Below are 23,772 nucleotides of genomic sequence, written 5' to 3' on the forward strand. Positions count from 1 at the left end.
AAAGGGACTTGGGATGATGCATTGGTATAGATAAAAAAATTAGCATCTAGGTATGTTTTATAATAATAATGGTAAATTTAACAAAACTCAACAACATGTAGCTGGAAACGGCAGAAAAGCATATTTTGCATTATCAAATAAATTAAAAAGTCATAGTTTTTTTAGTTAGTTTAACATATTTTATTGTATCAAATATGTACAATAGGATTGGGCACAAGTTTTTCCAACTTATATAAAGCCCTTTCAAGTCATAGTTTTAACACCGAAACATTATGTTCAGTATTTGACACTTACGTAAATAATGTATTAGGTTATGCATGTGAAGTATGGGGTTTTCATAGAGCACCTGAGGTTGAAAAAATACATGTTAGTTTTTGTAAAAAAATTCTAGGCGTCGGTAAAAACACTTGAAACGATCTTGTATACTATGAGTTAGGTAGATTGCCTATGCATATTATCCGGAAAATACTGGGTAAAACTTAAAGAAACCGATAATTGTATATCAAAAGCATGTTATGAGCAAAGAATATTAGATATTGATGATTGGATCGTGAATGTACCAGCCGAATTGAATAAGCTAGGATTGGGGTATTCGTGGAATAGTACGTATGAGAGTAATATTGTATATTAACTAATTGAACAAAAAATTTATGATGTATGTACTCAAGAAATTTTATACAGAATACAGAATTCCTCAAAAGGAATTTTATATCAATATCTAGTAGACAATTTTGGTTTACAATATTATTTAAAGAACCCCATTGATCAAAAGTATAAAAAAAACAACAGTATTACAAGTATACGATTAAGTAGTCATAAGTTAAATATAGAAAGTGGTAGGTGAATCTGTACAGTTTGTAATACCAATGATTCACTTCATCCTTAAATGTCCTTTTTATACCCAACTACGACTTAGATATCTAAAACCTTATTATTTTTATCATCCAAGTGTGTTCAAACTTGTTCAATTACTCAGTGTAAATAATGTTAAAGATTTAAATAATCTCGGAAAATTCTTAAAACTTGCATATCAGAAACGTTCTCAGTCTCTTAATACGCCGTAACTGTATAGTATATGATGTATAATAATTGTGAGCTAATGTTTGTGTTTTATTGTATACAATCACTCTCCTGTACTTAATACACCGTAACTGTATAGTATCTGATGTATAATAATTGTGTACTAATGTTTGTGTTTTATTGTATACAATCACTCTCCTGTACTTAATACACCGTAACTGTATAGTATCTGATGTATAATAATTGTGTACTAATGTTTGTGTTTTATTGTATACAATCACTCTCCTGTACTTAATACACCGTAACTGTATAGTATCTGATGTATAATAATTGTGTACTAATGTTTGTGTTTTATTGTATACAATCACTCTCCTGTACTTAATACGCCGTAACTGTATAGTATCTGATGTATAATAATTGTGTACTAATGTTTGTGTTTTATTGTATACAATCACTCTCCTGTACTTAATACACCGTAACTGTATAGTATCTGATGTATAATAATTGTGTACTAATGTTTGTGTTTTATTGTATACAATCACTCTCCTGTACTTAATACACCGTAACTGTATAGTATCTGATGTATAATAATTGTGTACTAATGTTTTGTGTTTTATTGTATACAATCACTCTCCTGTACTTAATACACCGTAACTGTATAGTATCTGATGTATAATAATTGTGTACTAATGTTTGTGTTTTATTGTATACAATCACTCTCCTGTACTTAATACACCGTAACTGTATAGTATCTGATGTATAATAATTGTGTACTAATGTTTGTGTTTTATTGTATACAATCACTCTCCTGTACTTAATACACCGTAACTGTATAGTATGTATCTGATGTATAATAATTGTGTACTAATGTTTGTGTTTTTATTGTATACAATCACTCTCCTGTACTTAATACACCGTAACTGTATAGTATCTGATGTATAATAATTGTGTGCTAATGTTTGTGTTTTATTGTATACAATCACTCTCCTGTACTTAATACACCGTAACTGTATAGTATCTGATGTATAATAATTGTGTACTAATGTTTGTGTTTTATTGTATACAATCACTCTCCTGTACTTAATACACCGTAACTGTATAGTATCTGATGTATAATAATTGTGTACTAATGTTTGTGTTTTATTGTATACAATCACTCTCCTGTACTTAATACACCGTAACTGTATAGTATATGATGTATAATAATTGTGTGCTAATGTTTGTGTTTTATTGTATACAATCACTCTCCTGTACTTAATACGCCGTAACTGTATAGTATCTGATGTATAATAATTGTGTACTAATGTTTGTGTTTTATTGTATACAATCACTCTCCTGTACTTAATACGCCGTAACTGTATAGCATCTGATGTATAATAATTGTGTGCTAATGTTTGTGTTTTATTGTATACAATCACTCTCCTGTACTTAATACACCGTAACTGTATAGTATCTGATGTATAATAATTGTGTGCTAATGTTTGTGTTTTATTGTATACAATCACTCTCCTGTACTTAATACACCGTAACTGTATAGTATCTGATGTATAATAATTGTGTGCTAATGTTTGTGTTTTATTGTATACAATCACTCTCCTGTACTTAATACACCGTAACTGTATAGTATATGATGTATAATAATTGTGTGCTAATGTTTGTGTTTTATTGTATACAATCACTCTCCTGTACTTAATACACCGTAACTGTATAGTATATGATGTATAATAATTGTGTACTAATGTTTGTGTTTTATTGTATACAATCACTCTCCTGTACTTAATACGCCGTAACTGTATAGTATCTGATGTATAATAATTGTGTGCTAATGTTTGTGTTTTATTGTATACAATCACTCTCCTGTACTTAATACACCGTAACTGTATAGCATCTGATGTATAATAATTGTGTGCTAATGTTTGTGTTTTATTGTATACAATCACTCTCCTGTACATGTTTAAATTATTCAATATGTATTAAAATTGTACTTTGTGTCTCATAAGCCGCAAGGCTTACGGAAATAAACAAATTGAAAAATTGAAAGTGTATATGGTTTTGTAATGTGAACAATGTCCTTATGTATTATTATGTATGTATTTGGTTATATGATGTGATAAGTTGTAAAATAAAGAATCTGAATCTGAAAAAAGACACACTGATATAGATATATGATTAGCCGTTACTTTGGTTTGATGGTTATGTAATACCTGGTATTTCTGGATGTCTGGAATGTAACAGATACCCATGATGATATTATGTAAGTTTAAACACTGGTTTTAGTTACAATCGGATATAATGAATGCAAATATTACCTAAATTCACGAGTGCATTACATGAGCTTGACGTTCTGTCAACAATACAGTGCATGTGAGTGTGTAACATAACAGTTAAGCTTAAATTGATACTCCTGTGTTATAGAGATGTTATTTATACTTTAAGAGGGTAATTTTTGAATATTTTTGCAATGCATTGTTGGCGGGGCGTCGGGCTCTGCTATATATATAACTACATGTACCTGGGTAATATTGTAAAACATCTTTCTACTTTTTGTCTAGAAACATGTTATGTTTTTTTCTCTCTCTGTCTCTGCGTTTTTTATTTTTTGTTTTACTCCTACTTTTGAAGTTCTGTTTTCTGCTAAACACTATATTCTTTCTTTTTTCTCCCTCATCTCTCCTGACTACTCTTTCTGCTTATTATTTTCTTGGCTATGGAACTTTGGTCTGACAGGGCGAATTATTCAAATGGATAACACATAATAAATACAGATATCATGGAAGATATAAGAATTTTATCAGCTAATTGTCAGGGGCTAGGCGATAAAAACAAAAGAAAAGATGTATTTTTATTCCTAAGAAAAAAGAAGTTTAACATCTATTGTATTCAAGATACACATTTCACACCAGAAATAGAAAATCTTGTCAGAGCAGAATGGGGATACACATGTCACTTTAGTTTTATGTCAAACTCGAGAGGGGTAGCAATCTTATTCAATAATAATTTTGAATTTAAAGTTGTCAAGGAAAGGAAGGATACTGAAGGGAATTTCATAGCTCTAGACTTATCTATTAGTGGGAAAAGAATAACTTTAATTACAGTGTATGGGCCGAATACAGACACACCTGATTTTTACAACAAAATTTTAGATGCTGTTTTCAATTTTGATAGGGAGTTTCATATTATTTGTGGAGACTACAATCTAGTCTTAGACCCAGACCTAGACTATGATCAAAGTTATAAACAGACAAACAACCCAAAAGCTAGAGATAAAATTATTGAGATTATTGAAGAACTGGGATTAATTGCTATATACCGACAGCATCATCCAGACACTAGAAGATACACATGGAGAAGATCTAACCCGTTAAAACAAGCACGTCTTGACTTTTTTTTAGTATCAGGAAACATGATGGGCAATATACTTAGTTCTAATATAGATACCGGATACCGTACAGATCATTCATCACCAAATATATCAGTTAGATTTAATGAGTAAAAGTTTATGGAAGTTTAATAATTCGCTTTTGCATGATATAGAATACTTAGACACAATAAATAAGCTTATTTTAGAAGTAAAAATACAATATGCTATTCCAGCATATAACATTGATTCTCTTGAGAACATTTCTGATAGTGATATTCAGTTTCAAATTAATGAACAACTTTTTTTAGAAACACTCCTACTTGAAATTAGAGGGAAAACAATATCTTTTTCATTCTTCAAGAAAAAAAACCCCAAAATATTGAAGAAGATACTCTTATAGAGTCTATTAGATATTTAGAGGCAAGTGAGGACAATAATGATTTTGAAGAATTAGATGGAAAAAAAAGAAAGAGTTAGAAATAATAAGGCAACATAAACTGAAGGGTAATATCATACGTTCCAAAGCCAAATGGATTGAGGAAGGTGAAAAACCTACCAAGTATTCTTTTAACCTAGAAAATCGGAACTATATTTCAAAAATAATTCCAGTTATAGAGAAATATAATGGAGAAATTGTTTCAAAACAAGAAGACATTTCAGATGAAGTAAGATTATTTTATGAGAATTTATATGCCTGTAACAGTGATACTGAAGATATTGATCTGGATACTTTTTTTAAATAATGATAATGATGTTCCAAAACTAAATCAGACAGAATCTGTGTTGTTAGAGGGAACTATTTCTATTGATGAAGCTGCTAATACTTTAAAGAAAATGAAGAATGACAAAAGTCCTGGTTCCGATGGCTTCACTGCAGAATTTTTTAAATGTTTTTGGGGAAAATTAGGACACTTCATTGTTAGGTCTATTAATTATGGTTTTCAGGGAATTGTAACATGTATACCAAAGGGGGATAAACCTAGACAGTTTTTAAAAAACCTGGAGACCAATCTCAATGCTTAATATTGTGTATAAAATTGCATCTGGCTCAATTGCATGTAGGTTGAAATTTTTTGTAAACAAATTGATAAGTAGAGATCAGACAGGTTTTATTGCAGGTAGGTATATATGTGAAAATACTAGATTGATCTATGACATTATGGAATTTGCAGAAGGTATTAATATACCTGGTATGCTTTTTATTATAGATTTTGAAAAGGCTTTTGATTCTGTTAGTTGGAAATCTCTCTTTTTAGCTCACCTGGCCCAAAGGGCCGGTGAGCTTGTGTCATGGCGCGGCGTCCGTTGTCCGTCCGTCCGTCCGTCTGTCCGTCAACATTTCCTTTAAATCGCTACTAGTCATAAAGTTCTGCATGGATTGTAACCAAATTTGGCCACAAATATCCTTGGGGGAAGCAGACCAGAACTTGTATAAATTTTGGCTCTGACCCCCCGGGGGCAGGAGGGGCGGGGCCCAATAGGGGAAATAGAGGTTAATCCTTTAAATCGCTACTAGTCATAGAGTTCTACATGGATTCTAACCAAATTTGGCCACAAACATCCTTGGGGGAAGGGGAACAGAACTTGTATAAATTTTGGCTCTGACTCCCCGGGGACAGGAGGGGCGGGGCCCAATAGGGGAAATAGAGGTTAATCCTATAAATCGCTACTTGTCCTAGAGTTCTTCATAGAATGTAACCAATTTTAGCCACAAACATACCTGGGGGAAAGAGAACAGAACTTGTATAAATTTTGGCTCTGACCCCCTAGGGGCAGGAGGGTGGGGCCCAATAAGGGAAATAGAGGTTAATCCTTTAAATCGCTACTAGTCATAGAGTTCTGCATGGATTGTAACCAAATTTAGCTACAAACATCCTTTGGGGAAGGGGAACAGAACTTGTATAAATTTTGGCTCTGACCCCCCCGGGGACAGGAGGGGCGGGGCCCAATAGGGGAAATAGAGGTTAATCCTATAAATCGCTACTTGTCCTAGAGTTCTTCATAGAATGTAACCAATTTTAGCCACAAACATACTTGGGGGAAAGAGAACAGAACTTGTATAAATTTTGGCTCTGACTCCCTGGGGGCAGGAGGGGAGGGGCCCAATAAGGGAAATAGAGGTAAATCCTTTAAATCGCTACTAGTCATAGAGTTCTGTATAGAATGTAACCAATTTTAGCCACAAACATACTTGGGGGAAAGAGAACAGAACTTGTATAAATTTTGGCTCTGACTCCCTTGGGGCAGGAGGGGCACAATAAGGGAAATAGAGGTAAATCCTATAAATCGCTACTTGTCTTAGAGTTCTGCATGGATTGTAACCAAATTTGGCCACAAACATCCTTGGGGGAAGGGGAACAGAACTAGTATTAATTTTGGCTCTGTAATTTTGGCTCTGACCCCCAAGGGCAGGAGGGGCGGGCCCAATAGGGGAAATAGAGGTTAATCCTATAAATCGCTACATGTCCTAGAGTTCTGCATGGAATGTAACCAAATTTGGCCACAAACATCCTTGGGGGAAGGGGAACAGAACTTGTATAAATTTTGGCTCTGACTCCCTGGGGACAGGAGGGTGGGGCCCAATAAGGGAAATAGAGGTTAATCCTTTAAATCGCTACTTGTCTTAGAGTTCTGCATGGATTGTAACCAAATTTGGCCACAAACATCCTTGGGGGAAGGGGAACAGAACTTGTATTAATTTTGGCTCTGACCCCCAAGGGCAGGAGGGGCAGGCCCAATAGGGGAAATAAAGGTTAATCCTATAAATCGCTACTTGTCCTAGAGTTCTGCATGGAATGTAACCAAATTTGGCCACAAATATCCTTGGGGGAAGGGGAACAGAACTTGTATAAATTTTGGCTCTGACCACTCGGGGACAGGAGGGGCGGGGCCCAATAGGGGAAATAGAGGTTAATCCTATAAATCGCTACTTGTCCTTGAGTTCTTCATAGAATGTAACCAATTTTAGCCACAAACATACTTGGGGGAAAGAGAACAGAACTTGTATAAATTTTGGCTCTGACTCCCTGGGGGCAGGAGGGGAGGGGCACAGTAAGGGAAATAGAGGTAAATCCTTTAAATCGCTACTAGTCATAGAGTTCTGTATAGAATGTAACCAATTTTAGCCACAAACATACTTGGGGGAAAGAGAACAGAACTTGTATAAATTTTGGCTCTGACTCCCTTGGGGCAGGAAGGGCGGGGCCCAATAAGGGAAATAGAGGTAAATCCTATAAATCGCTACTTGTCTTAGAGTTCTGCATGGATTGTAACCAAATTTGGCCACAAACATCCTTGGGGGAAGGGGAACAGAACTAGTATTAATTTTGGCTCTGTAATTTTGGCTCTGACCCCCAAGGGCAGGAGGGGCGGGCCCAATAGGGGAAATAGAGGTTAATCCTATAAATCGCTACATGTCCTAGAGTTCTGCATGGAATGTAACCAAATTTGGCCACAAACATCCTTGGGGGAAGGGGAACAGAACTTGTATAAATTTTGGCTCTGACTCCCTGGGGACAGGAGGATGGGGCCCAATAAGGGAAATAGAGGTTAATCCTTTAAATCGCTACTAGTCATAGAGTTCTGTATATAATGTAACCAATTTTAGCCACAAACATACTTGGGGGGAAAGAGAACAGAACTTATTTAAATTTTGGCTCTGACTCCCTTGGGGCAGGAGGGGCGGGTCCCAATAAGGGAAATAGAGGTAAATCCTATAAATCGCTATTGTCTTAAGAGTTCTGCATGGATTGTAACCAAATTTGGCCACAAACATCCTTGGGGGAAGGGGAACAGAACTTGTATAAATTTTGGCTCTGACCACTCGGGGACAGGAGGGGCGGGGCCCAATAGGGGAAATAGAGGTTAATCCTATAAATCGCTACTTGTCCTTGAGTTCTTCATAGAATGTAACCAATTTTAGCCACAAACATACTTGGGGGAAAGAGAACAGAACTTGTATAAATTTTGGCTCTGACTCCCTGGGGGCAGGAGGGGAGGGGCACAGTAAGGGAAATAGAGGTAAATCCTTTAAATCGCTACTAGTCATAGAGTTCTGTATAGAATGTAACCAATTTTAGCCACAAACATACTTGGGGGAAAGAGAACAGAACTTGTATAAATTTTGGCTCTGACTCCCTTGGGGCAGGAAGGGCGGGGCCCAATAAGGGAAATAGAGGTAAATCCTATAAATCGCTACTTGTCTTAGAGTTCTGCATGGATTGTAACCAAATTTGGCCACAAACATCCTTGGGGGAAGGGGAACAGAACTAGTATTAATTTTGGCTCTGTAATTTTGGCTCTGACCCCCAAGGGCAGGAGGGGCGGGCCCAATAGGGGAAATAGAGGTTAATCCTATAAATCGCTACATGTCCTAGAGTTCTGCATGGAATGTAACCAAATTTGGCCACAAACATCCTTGGGGGAAGGGGAACAGAACTTGTATAAATTTTGGCTCTGACTCCCTGGGGACAGGAGGATGGGGCCCAATAAGGGAAATAGAGGTTAATCCTTTAAATCGCTACTAGTCATAGAGTTCTGTATATAATGTAACCAATTTTAGCCACAAACATACTTGGGGGGAAAGAGAACAGAACTTATTTAAATTTTGGCTCTGACTCCCTTGGGGCAGGAGGGGCGGGTCCCAATAAGGGAAATAGAGGTAAATCCTATAAATCGCTATTGTCTTAAGAGTTCTGCATGGATTGTAACCAAATTTGGCCACAAACATCCTTGGGGGAAGGGGAACAGAACTTGTATAAATTTTGGCTCTGACCACTCGGGGACAGGAGGGGCGGGGCCCAATAGGGGAAATAGAGGTAAATCCTATAAATCGCTACTTGTCCTTGAGTTCTTCATAGAATGTAACCAATTTTAGCCACAAACATACTTGGGGGAAAGAGAACAGAACTTGTATAAATTTTGGCTCTGACTCCCTGGGGGCAGGAGGGGAGGGGCACAATAAGGGAAATAGAGGTAAATCCTTTAAATCGCTACTAGTCATAGAGTTCTGTATAGAATGTAACCAATTTTAGCCACAAACATACTTGGGGGAAAGAGAACAGAACTTGTATAAATTTTGGCTCTGACTCCCTTGGGGCAGGAGGGGCGGGGCCCAATAAGGGAAATAGAGGTAAATCCTATACATCGCTACTTGTCTTAGAGTTCTGCATGGATTGTAACCAAATTTGGCCACAAACATCCTTGGGGGAAGGGGAACAGAACTAGTATTAATTTTGGCTCTGTAATTGTGGCTCTGACCCCCAAGGGCAGGAGGGGCGGGCCCAATAGGGGAAATAGAGGTTAATCCTATAAATCGCTACTTGTCCTAGAGTTCTGCATGGAATGTAACCAAATTTGGCCACAAACATCCTTGGGGGAAGGGGAACAGAACTTGTATAAATTTTGGCTCTGACTCCCTGGGGACAGGAGGGTGGGGCCCAATAAGGGAAATAGAGGTTAATCCTTTAAATCGCTACAAGTCATAGAGTTCTGTATAGAATGTAACCAATTTTAGCCACAAACATACTTGGGGGAAAGAGAACAGAACTTGTATAAATTTTGGCTCTGACTCCCTAGGGGCAGGAGGGTGGGGCCCAATAAGGGAAATAGAGGTTAATCCTTTAAATCGCTACTAGTCATAGAGTTCTGCATGGATTGTAACCAAATTTAGCTACAAACATCCTTTGGGGAAGGAAAACAGAACTTGTATAAATTTTGGCTCTGACCCCCAGGGACAGGACGGATGGGGCCCAATAGGGGAAATAGAGGTTAATCCTATAAATCGCTACTTGTCCTAGAGTTCTGCTTGGATTGTGACCAATTTTGACCACAAACATCCTTGGAGGAAGGGGAACAGAACTTGTATAAATATTGGCTCTGATCCCCTGGGGGCAGGAGGGGTGGGGCCCAATAGGGATTTAGAGGTAAATATTCAAATTCCTTCAGAAAAGAAACAATGAACCTGTATTCAGAACATTACTTGGCATTACAAACCAGGTGAGCGATACAGGCCCTCTGGGCCTCTTGTTTTAATTTTGGTCCTGATATTTGTAATTGGATAAAAGTTTGCACTCTAATGCACTTTCTTATATAAATCAAGGTGGAAATCTTTCGAACTTCTTTGGAGTCAAAAGAGGCTGTCGTCAGGGTGACCCCATTGCTCCCTATATATTTATTTCATGTGTCGAAATACTTGCGATTAGAATTAGAAAGAATAAGAATATCAAAGGTATAAATATAGAGAGTATTCCAATAGTTCTTTCCCAATATGCGGATGATACTTCCCTTATTTTAGACGGTAGGAAAATATCTTTGAAGGAATCTGTGAACGAGCTTAATAACTTTGCAAAAATATCTGGTCTGAAAATAAAGAAAAGCAAAACACAAGTTGTGTGGATTGGTAGTAAAAAATATAGTGATGATATATATTTCCCAGAATGGAATTTGCAATGGGGTATAACAAAATTTACAGTTTTAGGTATAGACTTTAGTGTTGATTTACATAGAATCCCCAGACTAAACTATGATAAAAAATTAGTTAAACTTAAATCTTTGATAAATACCTGGAAGAGAAGAAATCTCACACCTGTTGGCAAAATACATACAGTGGCATAGGAAGATGAAACGTAATGGGGGGGGGGGGGGGCAGCAAAGGTCCTCAATCCCCCCCCCCCCCCCCCCCCCGCGCCGCACCTACAAGAGGAGATTAATTCAACACACAACCATATATACTTTTTCATATATCATTAAATATAATCCATGTACACATTTTTAGACAGTGGGGTCGCTAAAAGGAAATTAACGAATACGCAAATTAGCCAAATTAGTGTGTGAGCGCCAAAGGCGCGAGATTTTGGGGTCTGGGAGGTCGACCAAGGAAAAAATATTACGATTTAGAATGGCTAAGATGAGGTTTACGATGTATTTTGATGATTTTGCGAGCGCCCGAAAGCGCGAGATTTTGGTGTTTGGGGGGTTCGGGGTAGAACGAATTCGTACCCGGCCTATAGCTACTATACCTTTCGGCCGGGTACGAATTGGTCCCTATGTGTCATAGTGGAGCACTGCCTCCGAAAATCACTTGGGCACAGTTTTCTATACTTTTTTGTAGGTTTCCAATTTTATTAAGCGTATACATGCATTTACTTATTATTTTTGTCTAAAACAAACATAACTAACATTCTTAATATATACCGTACCGCTCACAAGACGTCAAATTCACAACTTGTGGACTTGCCCTATAAATTTCCGTCAGAAAGACCTTCACATGTTTTATGTAAAAAAAAATAATGAACGGTAAGAATTTGATATTTTATATAGTTCAGTTTTATGCGGGGGAGGGGGCAGTTACCCCCCTGCCCCCCTCACCCCCACCCCCTGACATATTATCAAGTCTCTTCTGATATCTCAATTTAATCACCTATTCATAGCATTGCCAAATCCGGATAGCCTATTTTTTTTAAAAATGAATACAGAACTCTATAACTTTTTATGGAATGGTAAATCTGAAAAGATAAAAAGAGATATAACTATTAAAAGTTTTCATAAGGGTGGACTTAAAATGATTCATTTAGAATCCTTTATTGACTCCCTGAAACTAACATGGATATGTAGGTTGTACACATCAGAGGGAATTTGGTTTGGTTTGTTTAGTTTTACGTCCTATTAACAGCCAGGGTCATGTAAGGACGTGCCAGGTTTGTTGGTGGAGGAAAGCCGGAGTACCCGGAGAAAAACCACCGGCCAGCGGTCAGTACCTGGCAACTGCCCCACATGGGATTCGAACCCGCATCCCAGAGGTGGAGGGCTTGTGGTAATATGTCGGGACATCTTAACCACTCGGCCACCGCGGCCCCATCAGAGGGAAAATGGAGCTTGTACTTTAAAAGGTTTGGTAATGAAAACATATTAGCGCATTGTGGTAGTGATTATATTTCAAAATGTCAACAAAACTGTAAAACCTGTTTTGGAAAGATGTTTTCAAAAGTTGGTGTAAACTTACTTTAAAGTCTGAAAATATTAAAAAGAAAAAAGATAATGTTCTTAAAGTTCCTATTTGGCATAATAAATCAATAAAAATTAACAATAAAACTTTTTTTATAAAGAATGGCTTCAGAAGGGTGTTGTAGTCCTGAATGATATGGTAAAAAATAGAGAAAATGTTGAGTTTTACAGTCTATATGAGTTTAATCAGAAATTTAATATGTATATAGATTTTCTTACATATCAAGGTGTAATCAATGCCATTAAAAAAACTTTCTCATCAGAGGAAATTTCCAATAGGATTTTAAATTACCCATTCATCCCAAAAAACTTAGAAATATTTGTTAAGCATAAAAAAGGAGCAAGTGATTTTTATAAGGCACTTTGCCAGAATACTACTGTTGCTACAGGAAGAAAAAAATGGGATGATATTTTTGGTTTTGACAATCAAAAATGGAGACAAAAATACATTATTCCTTTTATCAGTACCAGAAGCACAAAATTGCAGTGGCTTCAGTTTAGAATTAATCAGTATATTTTAACCACAAATTCATATCTGTTTAAAATAGGCCTTGTAGACACTCCTTACATCAGTGTAAAACTGAAATTAAGACTATAGTTCATACATTATGGGACCATGAAAATGTTCAGTTATTCCTATCAAATTTTGAATCCATATTAGAGATGCTTTTAATTCCATTTACGTTTAATAAGGAATCTTTCATTTTTGGACTCTCTAATTGTAAAAATTATACAAATAATGTTGTCATTTTAGTACTAAAGCAATATATTTACAGTGCTAGATGTCTCCAAATTGGTTTATCAATGAATGCGTTTAAAAATCATTTGAAGGATATGTACAGGACTGAAAAATACATTGCAACCACCAAGGGTGAAACACATATTATGAAATTTGTCAATGTGTGGAGAAAATGGGAAAGTTTTTTAGAATAATGTCATTTTTTAAACTTTTTCTCTTAATATACTTTAATTGCTTTTTTGCATGATCTTGGTGTGGTATCTAATCTTTTTACATATTATTTTATCAATCTCATTGAGAATAATGAGCCTTGTCAGTCCATTGCCACTTCTTCTTTCTCTCAGTTCTTTCTACTATTCTTCTTTTTTACTTAATCTCTTCTTTTGCTTTTCTAAAAGGGTGCAACTTGCAAATTTCTGTCATTAATCGTTCAATTAAAACTCAAGAAAATTACTATCATATTGTATAGGGAATACCTGGTACTGTAAACCACTTTGTCTACACGGCAACTAGTTTTTTTTCAGATTTGATATAATTCAGTCGAGTATTATATATATGTGAAAACATATAATAACTAATTAATATATATAATGCATATATACATATCTACAGAGAGAGTAAACTTTGTTTTTTTCAATGAACACCTTGAGAGTGCACTGTATCTAGCAGCCCTTGTAAATAACTTGGTTTACAGTATTAGAGAAGTTCAAAGTTTATAAATGAATATTACGATTTAAAATAATGAATATTGAATATCATATATAAATGCTTTTTGTACCCATGTAAAATCTCTTCAAAAATAGAAAAAATACAAAAAAGAAATACAAAAAAAAAAATTACCTGGACCAGGATGTTGTTTACCTGTACACAACGCCTTTCATCGAACTCACCTGTAATTACCTGGCCGCGGTTTGCTATTCCGTGGACTATATCGGGTATTTCCTATTGTCTTACTGTCAAGTAGGTTGGGACATCCGTTAATTGGATTGTGATTTGAATTGTGGAAACTCCATACATCTATGCTCTAGGTTTTGTATTGACACCTCCATTTTTAAAATGAAGATGTAAAAGCAAATCGAAATAAAATATCCCTGATCATGCTTAGGAATATATATATTACATATATGTATGTCGTACACAGGTAAAACATTAATGGAAGTTGACTTATTCAGAAACAAAAATGGTTTTAAGAACTATTTCAACTAAAGGTTTAATCTTAATAGTTACTCCAGTCAAGTAATGTAATAACGGAATCGTGGCATATAGCAATCTTCCATCATCATCATCAAGCTTTATTTCCCCCGTTAGAGGATATTGAATACAATCAAATCCACAAAAATATAAAGAAAAGAATAATGAAAATAAAAGTTAAATAGGTCGGAGCTCGCTGCTGGAATATACAACTTATGAATAAGTTATATGGCCGTGCAGTTCAGTAACGTTGGTTAACTTCAATCTTCCGTATTTCTAAGGTATAAGCATAGGTATTTAGCACGCTGGTAAGTCAAAGACCCACTATAGACTAATATAATACCTTAAAGCCGCCGCGCAAAATGAGGGGTCCACCCCTCATTAAAACCTTAGAATAAACCACGATGCATTCCGATTGTTAATTTTGCGCGGCGGCTTTACTAGTATTATAATAGTCTATAGTGGGTCTTTGACTTACCAGCGTGCTAAATACTTATGGTATTAGTAAGAATTCTAAGCATGTATTTCTTCACTGTTTCGAATCTACATGTATATATATAGTCATTCACGGGGGTTACAGCATTACCATACACAATATTCTTATTTAAATATCAATAAGTATATTTTTAAAAAGGTACAAAATATTATATATATTTATAATGCTGTATACAAGTAATTTCATTTTTCATCATTTTAACACTTTATGTGGTTTCTTTTTGGATTATACGATAAATGTTCATATATTATACTATTTATGATATACAAAAGGATCGACAATGAATATACTATTTTTAGAATTGAGTATAATTTTAATATAGTGAATTTAAATCTATATCATAAAACTAGAATAACCATTTACTCGAGAAAAAAAAGCGTTGTAAATCTAACGTTTATAGGGGCGTAGGAAGCGAGAGGGGGGAGGGGGTAAATACGTCTTTTCAGCCATTCTCAGCCATTCTAAGTCGTATTATTTTTACCCGGGAGAGCTAGACCCTCGGACCCCCTAAAACACCAAAATCTCGCGCCTTTGGGCGCTCGCAAATTGATCAAAATGCATCGTAAAACTCATCTCAGCCATTCTTAATCGTAAAATTTTTACCCGGGGGAGACATCGGACCCCCAAACATCAAAATCTCGCGCCTTTGGGCGCTCGTAAATTGATCAAAATACATCGTAAAACTCATTACAGCCATTCTAAATCGAAACTTTTTTCCCGTGGAGACCCCCAGACCCTCAAACACCAAAATCTCGCGCACTGCGTATTCATTAATTTCCTTTTAGCGACGTCACTGTCTATAAATGTGTACAAGGATTGTATCTAATGATAGATAAAAAATATATATATGGTTGTGTTGTGAATTAAAGAATTAATCTCCCCCTGAGGTTGCGGGGCGAGGGGGGGGGGAGGGTTACAAAATATTGAGGATCTTTGCACCCCCCCCCTACCCCCCTACCCCCCCTACCCCATTACATTTCATCTTCCTACGCCACTGGTTTACGTACATATGATGTATACATGTATAGTACTAGGCTTACATGGCTCCGATTTCTCGAAATTTAAGTGCAAACTTAAGTCAAAGCTTAAGTTTTTTCTCCTTATGTAATTTATATAAAAACTTAAACTTAAGTTAGTTTGGCCTTAAGTTTGTTTCGAGAAATCGGGGCCTTGTATAGCCGCGGACTACTCTGACATCACAAGACCACGTGACCGCCTAGCATCGATCATTATCTCTGAACGGTAGTCGACACTACCCGTAAATCACGACCAAAACCAACCGATAGCGCTAAAAGCTAGGCGATTCGTTGGGTGGGACTTAATTTTTCATTCATCTACAGCAATATTCTAAGGTGGCTGGGAAAGGTAAAGACATGAAAAATAAAAAAAAATTGTTGCGTGTGATGCGTTCACACGCAATTATAATATTGCGTTCGCACGCAATAATTTTTTGAGTTCACACGCATTACTTTTGCGTTAACACGCAATAATAATTGCGTTCGCAAGCAATAATTTTTTTAGTTCACACGCAATAGTTTTGCGTTACCACGCAATAATTATCGCGTTTGCACGCAATAATAATTGCGTTCACACGAAAAGCTTTTGCGTTCACACGCAACAATTTTATTTATTTCATGTCCGCACCGTAATATTCTGACATGATATCAAAACAAATTTGGCTGCACAAATCCTTTAAGGTTTTTGTTTTGTTTCGGAAAGGTAGTGGGCCTAATCACTTTTCGGTCGTTTATTTTTTTATCAAATCATCAGACAGTTGAGCTAATTCACATGTATGTCCTTTAACTTTGTGTACAAACAAAATTATAAATAATAACAGTAATGAATGTTCAAAAGTTATTATAAGTTACGTCACATGTACACATACATTGAACATGTATTATTGTGTATGTATACACAAGGACGTATATGATCTCACTTATAAATCCTTGGTATACGGGTACAAAATTGTACGTCACCTAATTATAATACTACCTGTGCGTATATTGTGAGATCATAACGATTATTTTATACATGAATGACATTAACTCAATCAAATTACTGTAATTATTCTATATAGTAAGCTAGTATAGTGTGTATTTTACAAGTACATCCACATCAGAGATTTAAATGTACATACAATATGCATATGATCCTTATCAGATTTTGTTAAGAAAAATAATAAAAAAATTCAAAAGCAACAATATAAGCAAAAGTTGATTATTCATGTTTTCGTTTTTAAAATGAAACTTAGATATAAAATAATAGCTATTTTGATGGTGTTATGAAGAATGAATAAGTCAATAATTATTAGGCCTATGTACTAACGTTACTGTACGTGTGTGTCTTATCTAGAATAATAATTAACTAAATTAAATATAATAAAGAAACACGCATTTTAGGAACTTGACTAAGCAAGAAAGTTATATTTAGTATTTTTATCCAGTTAACTAATTTTCCAGTGCTCTCAGCTGTTTAGGGTTCGATGATGTCATAGCAAATGCTTTCCTCCAATGAAAAACACGAATAACTGGCTAAGGTGCGCACGACTCTCGGAATTTGGCGTGGAAAGGAGAAGTCGGCCATTTTGGTTACTTGACAGAGGGGATTTATTTTGTGTTTATGTGTCATCATCAGAACGTTTGGGAGGACTTTGTGATTGCAATTTCTTCAGAAATGACAATGGGTCACCCGTATAGTCCCGTGTAAATGGAGAATTGGCCCAAATTCATTATAAGTAGGCCATTTTCCAGGGACCCAAGGGCACTGATAGAGAGGTTCGGTGCCTTGAATGACCCCAATATTTGTCGGAAAACACCGGTGTGCGGGTCGGTTTGTGTAGATTGACGTCGTTTTCCGTTGAATGAGGGTATTGTTTTAAGCCGGATCTTCTATAACAAGATCTATGCTCTCGCTCAGCCCCAGGAAACGTCAATTTCCGTCGCATCTACCTGTTCATCTCGAGTAATTATATTCAACATGTCGACCCGAGCACCTCTCCAAACCGTGCATGAATCTGTGACAGTCGATCACCATGTAAGTATATAGTCTCGATGTTTTGTGCACATATTTTAAAGTGTTAATTGATGCAATATGAATGTTATGAATACCAATTTACATGTGTTGCAGTCTAAAGATGACAATGCAAACCCCCGTATCACGTCGTCGAGAAGTCGAACCGCTGACGAGCCTCACATCGGCAAATACCGGCTGATCAAGACCATCGGCAAAGGCAATTTTGCAAAAGTGAAACTAGCTAAACATGTGCCAACTGGACGAGAAGTAAGTCGAAGTTTGATTTTGATTGTTGACACGCAAATGTGGCGTGTCTTAGTGCAAGAAAGGCGTTGTCTCTGTGCAGATTGTGAACAGCTGATAAACTGTCAGTTTGCCCCGAGTGTGTTGACACATCATTATGGGCACTGTGTCGTTATAACAGGCATGTTACCATAGATTGGTATTTGTATTATGCTTATTTTTATTAAAATTTTTGTGGAACTATTTGCAAATGCACCTTGTCAGAGTACGAAAAATGTAAACATGCCCACCAAACAAAACAGGTTGTCAACAGGTCTAGTTTTATACTGCCTGGTGATCTGTATTGTAGGCCTACTGGTATTAGTCACCAACCAAATTGTTTATTTGTTGATTAATTACATGGGTTGTTGTTTGTCATAAATAAGTTTGAAGTTGTCAATTTTCTGATTTATTTAATTAATGGTATGTAAATAATAATGTAGTTGTGATTTGCTGAATAGAATAATACTTATTAGAAAAACATAGTATGTAACCCTGGTCCATACTACTGACAATTGATAATATACCTCTAGGCTAATGGGTCGCGACCAGTTACCAGGATTTTTTCAAGGGTTTTTAAGAATTTTGTCAAAACTAACACACAGAAGGTGTTGAAAATGGACATGAATTATCTTTAGTCCAAGATACTTGACTACTAGATCACTAAAAGCAGTGTTCAACTCTGGGCTGGAGTAGAATAGACAAGCAAAGGTGTTGACGACCTTAAACTTAACAGAAATTCAATAAATACATACAAATTTATTTTGTTTGTAAAAAAGTAAACACAAGACGTATGCACCAGGTAAAAACTATCTTCTGTTTTACGATCCTGTCCATCCATGCCCGATCGCTAACTTGCCGTATACCCATGATTTTGCATACTTTGACCTACTTTGATGCAGACGATTTTTGAAAACGATTGACACACAAAACAAATTACCATTTCATGAAATTTCAGGTTTAATATGTAAGTAAGTCATGATTTCAATCTATCCCCTGCAGTGATTGAACGTTACAAACTTTCAAAAGGAAAGCGTAGATTTGTTAGCGATGTCAGTTGCAAATGAACATTTTTCTTGAATGAACACTTGCATGTTACTACGTTACTAAGCTGTCCAAAAAATTAAAAAAAAAAATGTGCGGGTGATAGAGCGTGCGCAGAAATGATGGTAACTGGTACATCACGGTAACTGGTTGCGACCTAGTAGAGAGAATTTTTAGACCACCATCACCAGATGGTGGGCTATTCAAATCGCCTTTCGTCCGTGGTCCGTCTGTCCTTCCATCCTTCCGTCCATCCGTAAACAATTCTTGTTACCGCTATTTCTCAGAAAGTACAAAAGGGATCTTTTTCAAATTTCATATGTAGGTTCCTCTCGGGGCCCTAGTTGTGCATATTGCATTTTGGGACCGATCCGTCAACAAGATGGCCGCCAGGCGGCCATCTTGGATTTTGATAGTTAAAGTATGTTACCGCTATTTCTCAGAAAGTACTGAAGGGATCTTTCTCAAATTTTATATGTCGGTTTCCCTAGGGCCCTAGTTGTGCATATTGCAATTTGAGACTGATCGGTCAACTAGATGGCCGACCAGCCGCCATTTTGGATTTTGGTAGTTGAAGTTTGTTACCACTATTTCTCAGAAAGTATTGAAGGGATCTCTCTCAAATTCCATATGTAGGTTGCCCTAAGCCTCTAGTTGTGCATAAAAGATTTCGGGACTGATAGGTCTACAAGATGGCCGACAACCCGCCATCTTGGATTTTGGTAGTTGAAGTTTGTTACCACTATTTCTCAGAAAGTATTAAAGGGATCTCTCTCAAATTCCATATGTAGGTTCCCCTTAGCCTCTAGTTGTGCATAAAAGATTTTGGGACTGATAGGCGGGTTGTCGGCCATCTTGGATTTTGGTAGTTAAAGTATGTTACCGCTATTTCTCAGAAAGTACTGAAGGGATCTTTCTCAAATTTCATGTCGGTTTCCCTAGGGCCGTAGTTGTGCATATTGCAATTTGAAACTGATCGGTCAACTAGATGGCCGACCAGCCGCCATTTTGGATTTTGGTAGTTGAAGTTTGTTACCACTATTTCTCAGAAAGTATTGAAGGGATCTCTCTCAAATTCCATATGTAGGTTGCCCTAAGCCTCTAGTTGTGCATAAAAGATTTCGGGACTGATAGGTCTACAAGATGGCCGACAACCCGCCATCTTGGATTTTGGTAGTTGAAGTTTGTTACCACTATTTCTCAGAAAGTATTAAAGGGATCTCTCTCAAATACCATATGTAGGTTCCCCTTAGCCTCTAGTTGTGCATAAAAGATTTTGGGACTGATAGGCGGGTTGTCGGCCATCTTGGATTTTGGTAGTTAAAGTTTGTTACCGCTATTTCTCAGAAAGTACCGAAGGGATCTTTCTCAAATTTCATATGTAGGTTCCCCTAAGGTCCTAGTTGTGCATATTGCAATTTGAGACTGATCGGTCTACAAGATGGCGTCCAGCGGCTATCTTTGATTTTGATAGTTAAAGTTTGTTACCGCTATTTCTCAGAAAGTACTGAAGGGATCTTTCTCAAATTTCATATGTAGGTTCCCCTAGGGCCCTAGTTGTGCATATTGCAATTTGAAACTGATCGGTCAACAAGATGGCTGACTGGCCGCCATCTTGGATTTTGGTAGTTGAAGTTTGTTACCACTATTTCTCAGAAAGTGTTGAAGGGATCTCTCTCAAATTCCATACGTAGGTTCCCCTAGGGGCTTAGTTGTGATTTTAGGACTGAGGGGTCAACAAGATGGCCGACAGCCCACCATCTTGGATTTAGATAACTAAAGTTTGTTACCGCTATTTCTCAGAAAGTACTGAAGGGATCATTCTCAAATTTCACATGTAGGTTTCCCTAGGGCCCTAGTTGTGCATATTGCATTTTGGGACTTATCGGTCAACAAGATGGCCACCTGGCCGCCATCTTGGATTTTGATAGTTTCCGCTATTTGTCAGAAATTACTGAAGGGATATCTCTCAAATTCATTGCATAGGTTCCCCTTGGGCTTTAGTTGTGCATAGTACCTTTGGGACTGATCAGTCAACAAGATGGCCAACTGGCCGCCATCTTGGATTTCACCACTGTTTCTCAGAAAGTAATGAAGCGATATGTCTTAAATTTCATATGTAGCATTTTTGAAAAAGTTTGAAAAGCAGGGAAAAGATCCCACTTTCCATTGTCAGACATAGATCATTCTTTGGTGGGTGCCAAGATCCCTCTGGGATATCTTGTTCTTTTGTCTGATTTATTAAGCGTCGGACTATATAGCTAGTCCACAGCTAATCCAGAGGTCATGAGTTCCATCCCTGGCGGAGACAATGATTAAATTTATTAAAAGTCCTGCACTCTGATACAAGAATCAGTTCTTAGTCTATAAACTTAGAGAAATATTTATTGATTCCAAGGGGAACCAATATATATTACCAGATACAACTGTCATTTAGATATCATGTATAAAACTGTCGTTTTGACGGCATTACCATTATCATAAGACATATCCCCAAAGAACACTTTTATATGTTTATGTAGCATGTTATATTTATCTATGATGGCCTGCTTGAGAGGGCACTATTGCCTCATAGTTATTGTTGAGGAATGGAATAGTGTCCGAGCCGAAGGCAAGGGCACTATCCCATCACAAGTTTTCTATGCACATGTCAGCAAGTTATCGAGCTCAACTAAATTAAATGATACAATGTTCATGATCAAGTGAAATTGTTTTCAAACACCAAGACCAATTATTCTTTTTATTATGTCATGGCGCAGTGTCCGTCCGTCCGACCGTCAAAATTTTTAGCCCACCATCAACAGATGGTGGGCTATTCAAATTGCTTTTTGTCCGTGGTCCGTCCTTCCGTCCGTCCATCCTTCAGTCCTACCGTTTTAACAATTCTTGTTACCACTATTTCTCAGAAAGTACTGAAGGGATCTTTCTCAAATTTCATATGTAGGTTCCCCTAGGGCCCTAATTGTGCATATTGTATTTTGGGACCAATCGGTCAACAAAATGGCCGCCGGGCAGCCATCTTTGATTTTGATAGTAAAAGTTTGTTACCGCTATTTCTCAGAATGTACTGAAGGGATCTTTCTCAAATTTCACATGTAAGTTTCCCTAGGGGCCTAGTTGTGCATATTACATTTTGGGACCAATCGGTTAACAAGATGGCAGAAATGATGGTAACTGGTACATCACGGTAACTGGTTGCGACCTAGTAGAGAGAATTTTTAGACCACCATCATCAGATGGTGGGCTATTCAAATCGCCTTTCGTCCGTGGTCCGTCCGTCCTTCCGTCCTTCTGTCTGTCCGTCCATCCGTTAACAATTCTTGTTACCACTATTTCTCAGAAAATACAAAAGGGATCTTTTTCAAATTTCATATGTAGGTTCCCCTCGGGCCCTAGTTGTGCATATTGCATTTTGGGACCGATCGGTCAACAAGATCTTGGATTTTGATAGTTTAAAGTTTGTTACCGCTATTTCTCAAAAAGTGCCGAAAGAATTCTTCTCAAATTTATTGTACAGTTTCCCTTAGGGCCCTAGTTGTGCATATTGCATTTTGGGACCAATCGGTCAACAAGATGGCCGCCAGGCGGTCATCTTGGATTTTGATAGTTTAAAGTTTGTTACCGCTATTTCTCAAAAAGTACCGAAAGAATTCTTCTCAAATTTATTGTACAGTTTCCCTTAGGGCCCTAGCTGTGCATATTTCATTTTGGGACCGATCGATGAACAAGATGGCCGACAGGCCGCCATCTTGGATTTTGACAATTGAAGTTTGTTACAGCTATTTCTCAGAAAGTACTAAAGGGATCTCTCCCAAATTGCATGTGCAGGTTCCCCTAGGGGCTTAGTTGTGCATATTGCATTTTGGGACCGATTGATGAACAAGATGGCCGACAGGCCGCCATCTTGGATTTTGATAGTTAAAGCTTGTTACCACTATTTCTCAGAAAGTACTCCAGGGATCTGTATCAAATTTCATATGTAGGTTCCCCTCGGGCCCTAGTTGTGCATATTGCATTTTGGGACCGATCGGTCAACAAGATGGCCGCCAGGCGGTCATCTTGGATTTTGATAGTTTAAAGTTTGTTACCGCTATTTCTCAAAAAGTACTGAAAGAATTCTTCTCAAATTTATTGTACAGTTTCCCTTAGGGCCCTAGCTGTGCATATTTCATTTTAGGACCGATCGGTGAACAAGATGGCAGACAGGTAGCCATCTTGGATTTTGATTATTGAAGTTTGTTACTGTTATATATCTCAGAAAGTAGTCAAGGGATCTTTCTCAAATTTCATGTGTAGTAATATGTAGTAAAAGCTTGAAAAGCAGAGAAAAGATCCCTCTTTCCTTTGTCAAACAAAGATCATTCTTAGGTGGGCGCCAAGATCCCTCTGGGATCTCTTGTCTTTAAAACGTTACTAGTCATAGAATTCTGCACAGATTGTTACCAAATTTGGCCAGAAACATCCTTGATCAAAGGGGAACAGACTTGTATAAATTTTAGCTCTGACCCCCCGGGGGCAGGAGACGCGGGGCCCAATAGGGGAAATAGAGGTTAATCCTTTAAATTGCTACTAGTCATAGAGTTCTGCATGGATTGTTACCAAATTTGACCAGAAACATCCTTG

At 37.0% G+C, this 23,772-nt stretch overlaps 1 protein-coding gene across 15 annotated transcripts in view; it reads left to right on the forward strand.

Annotated features, from left to right (window-relative positions):
* Positions 1–17,345: 17,345 nt before the first annotated feature.
* The window catches only part of LOC138319423 (MAP/microtubule affinity-regulating kinase 3-like), a 75,756-nt gene continuing 69,329 nt past the window's right edge, over positions 17,346–23,772 (forward strand). For 14 of the 15 annotated variants that reach the window (XM_069262573.1, XM_069262571.1, XM_069262577.1 and 11 more), the window contains exons 1-2: positions 17,347–17,844; positions 17,938–18,090. In XM_069262573.1, coding sequence (XP_069118674.1) covers positions 17,788–17,844; positions 17,938–18,090 — 210 coding nt within the window. In that variant the 5' untranslated portion in view covers positions 17,347–17,787. Of the gene's footprint in view, positions 17,845–17,937; positions 18,091–23,772 lie in introns of all 15 variants that reach the window. The other variant, XM_069262574.1, reaches the window with a different exon arrangement.

The sequence above is a fragment of the Argopecten irradians genome, chromosome 3 (assembly GCF_041381155.1).
Source record: "Argopecten irradians isolate NY chromosome 3, Ai_NY, whole genome shotgun sequence".
NCBI classification, from domain to species: Eukaryota; Metazoa; Mollusca; class Bivalvia; order Pectinida; family Pectinidae; genus Argopecten; species Argopecten irradians.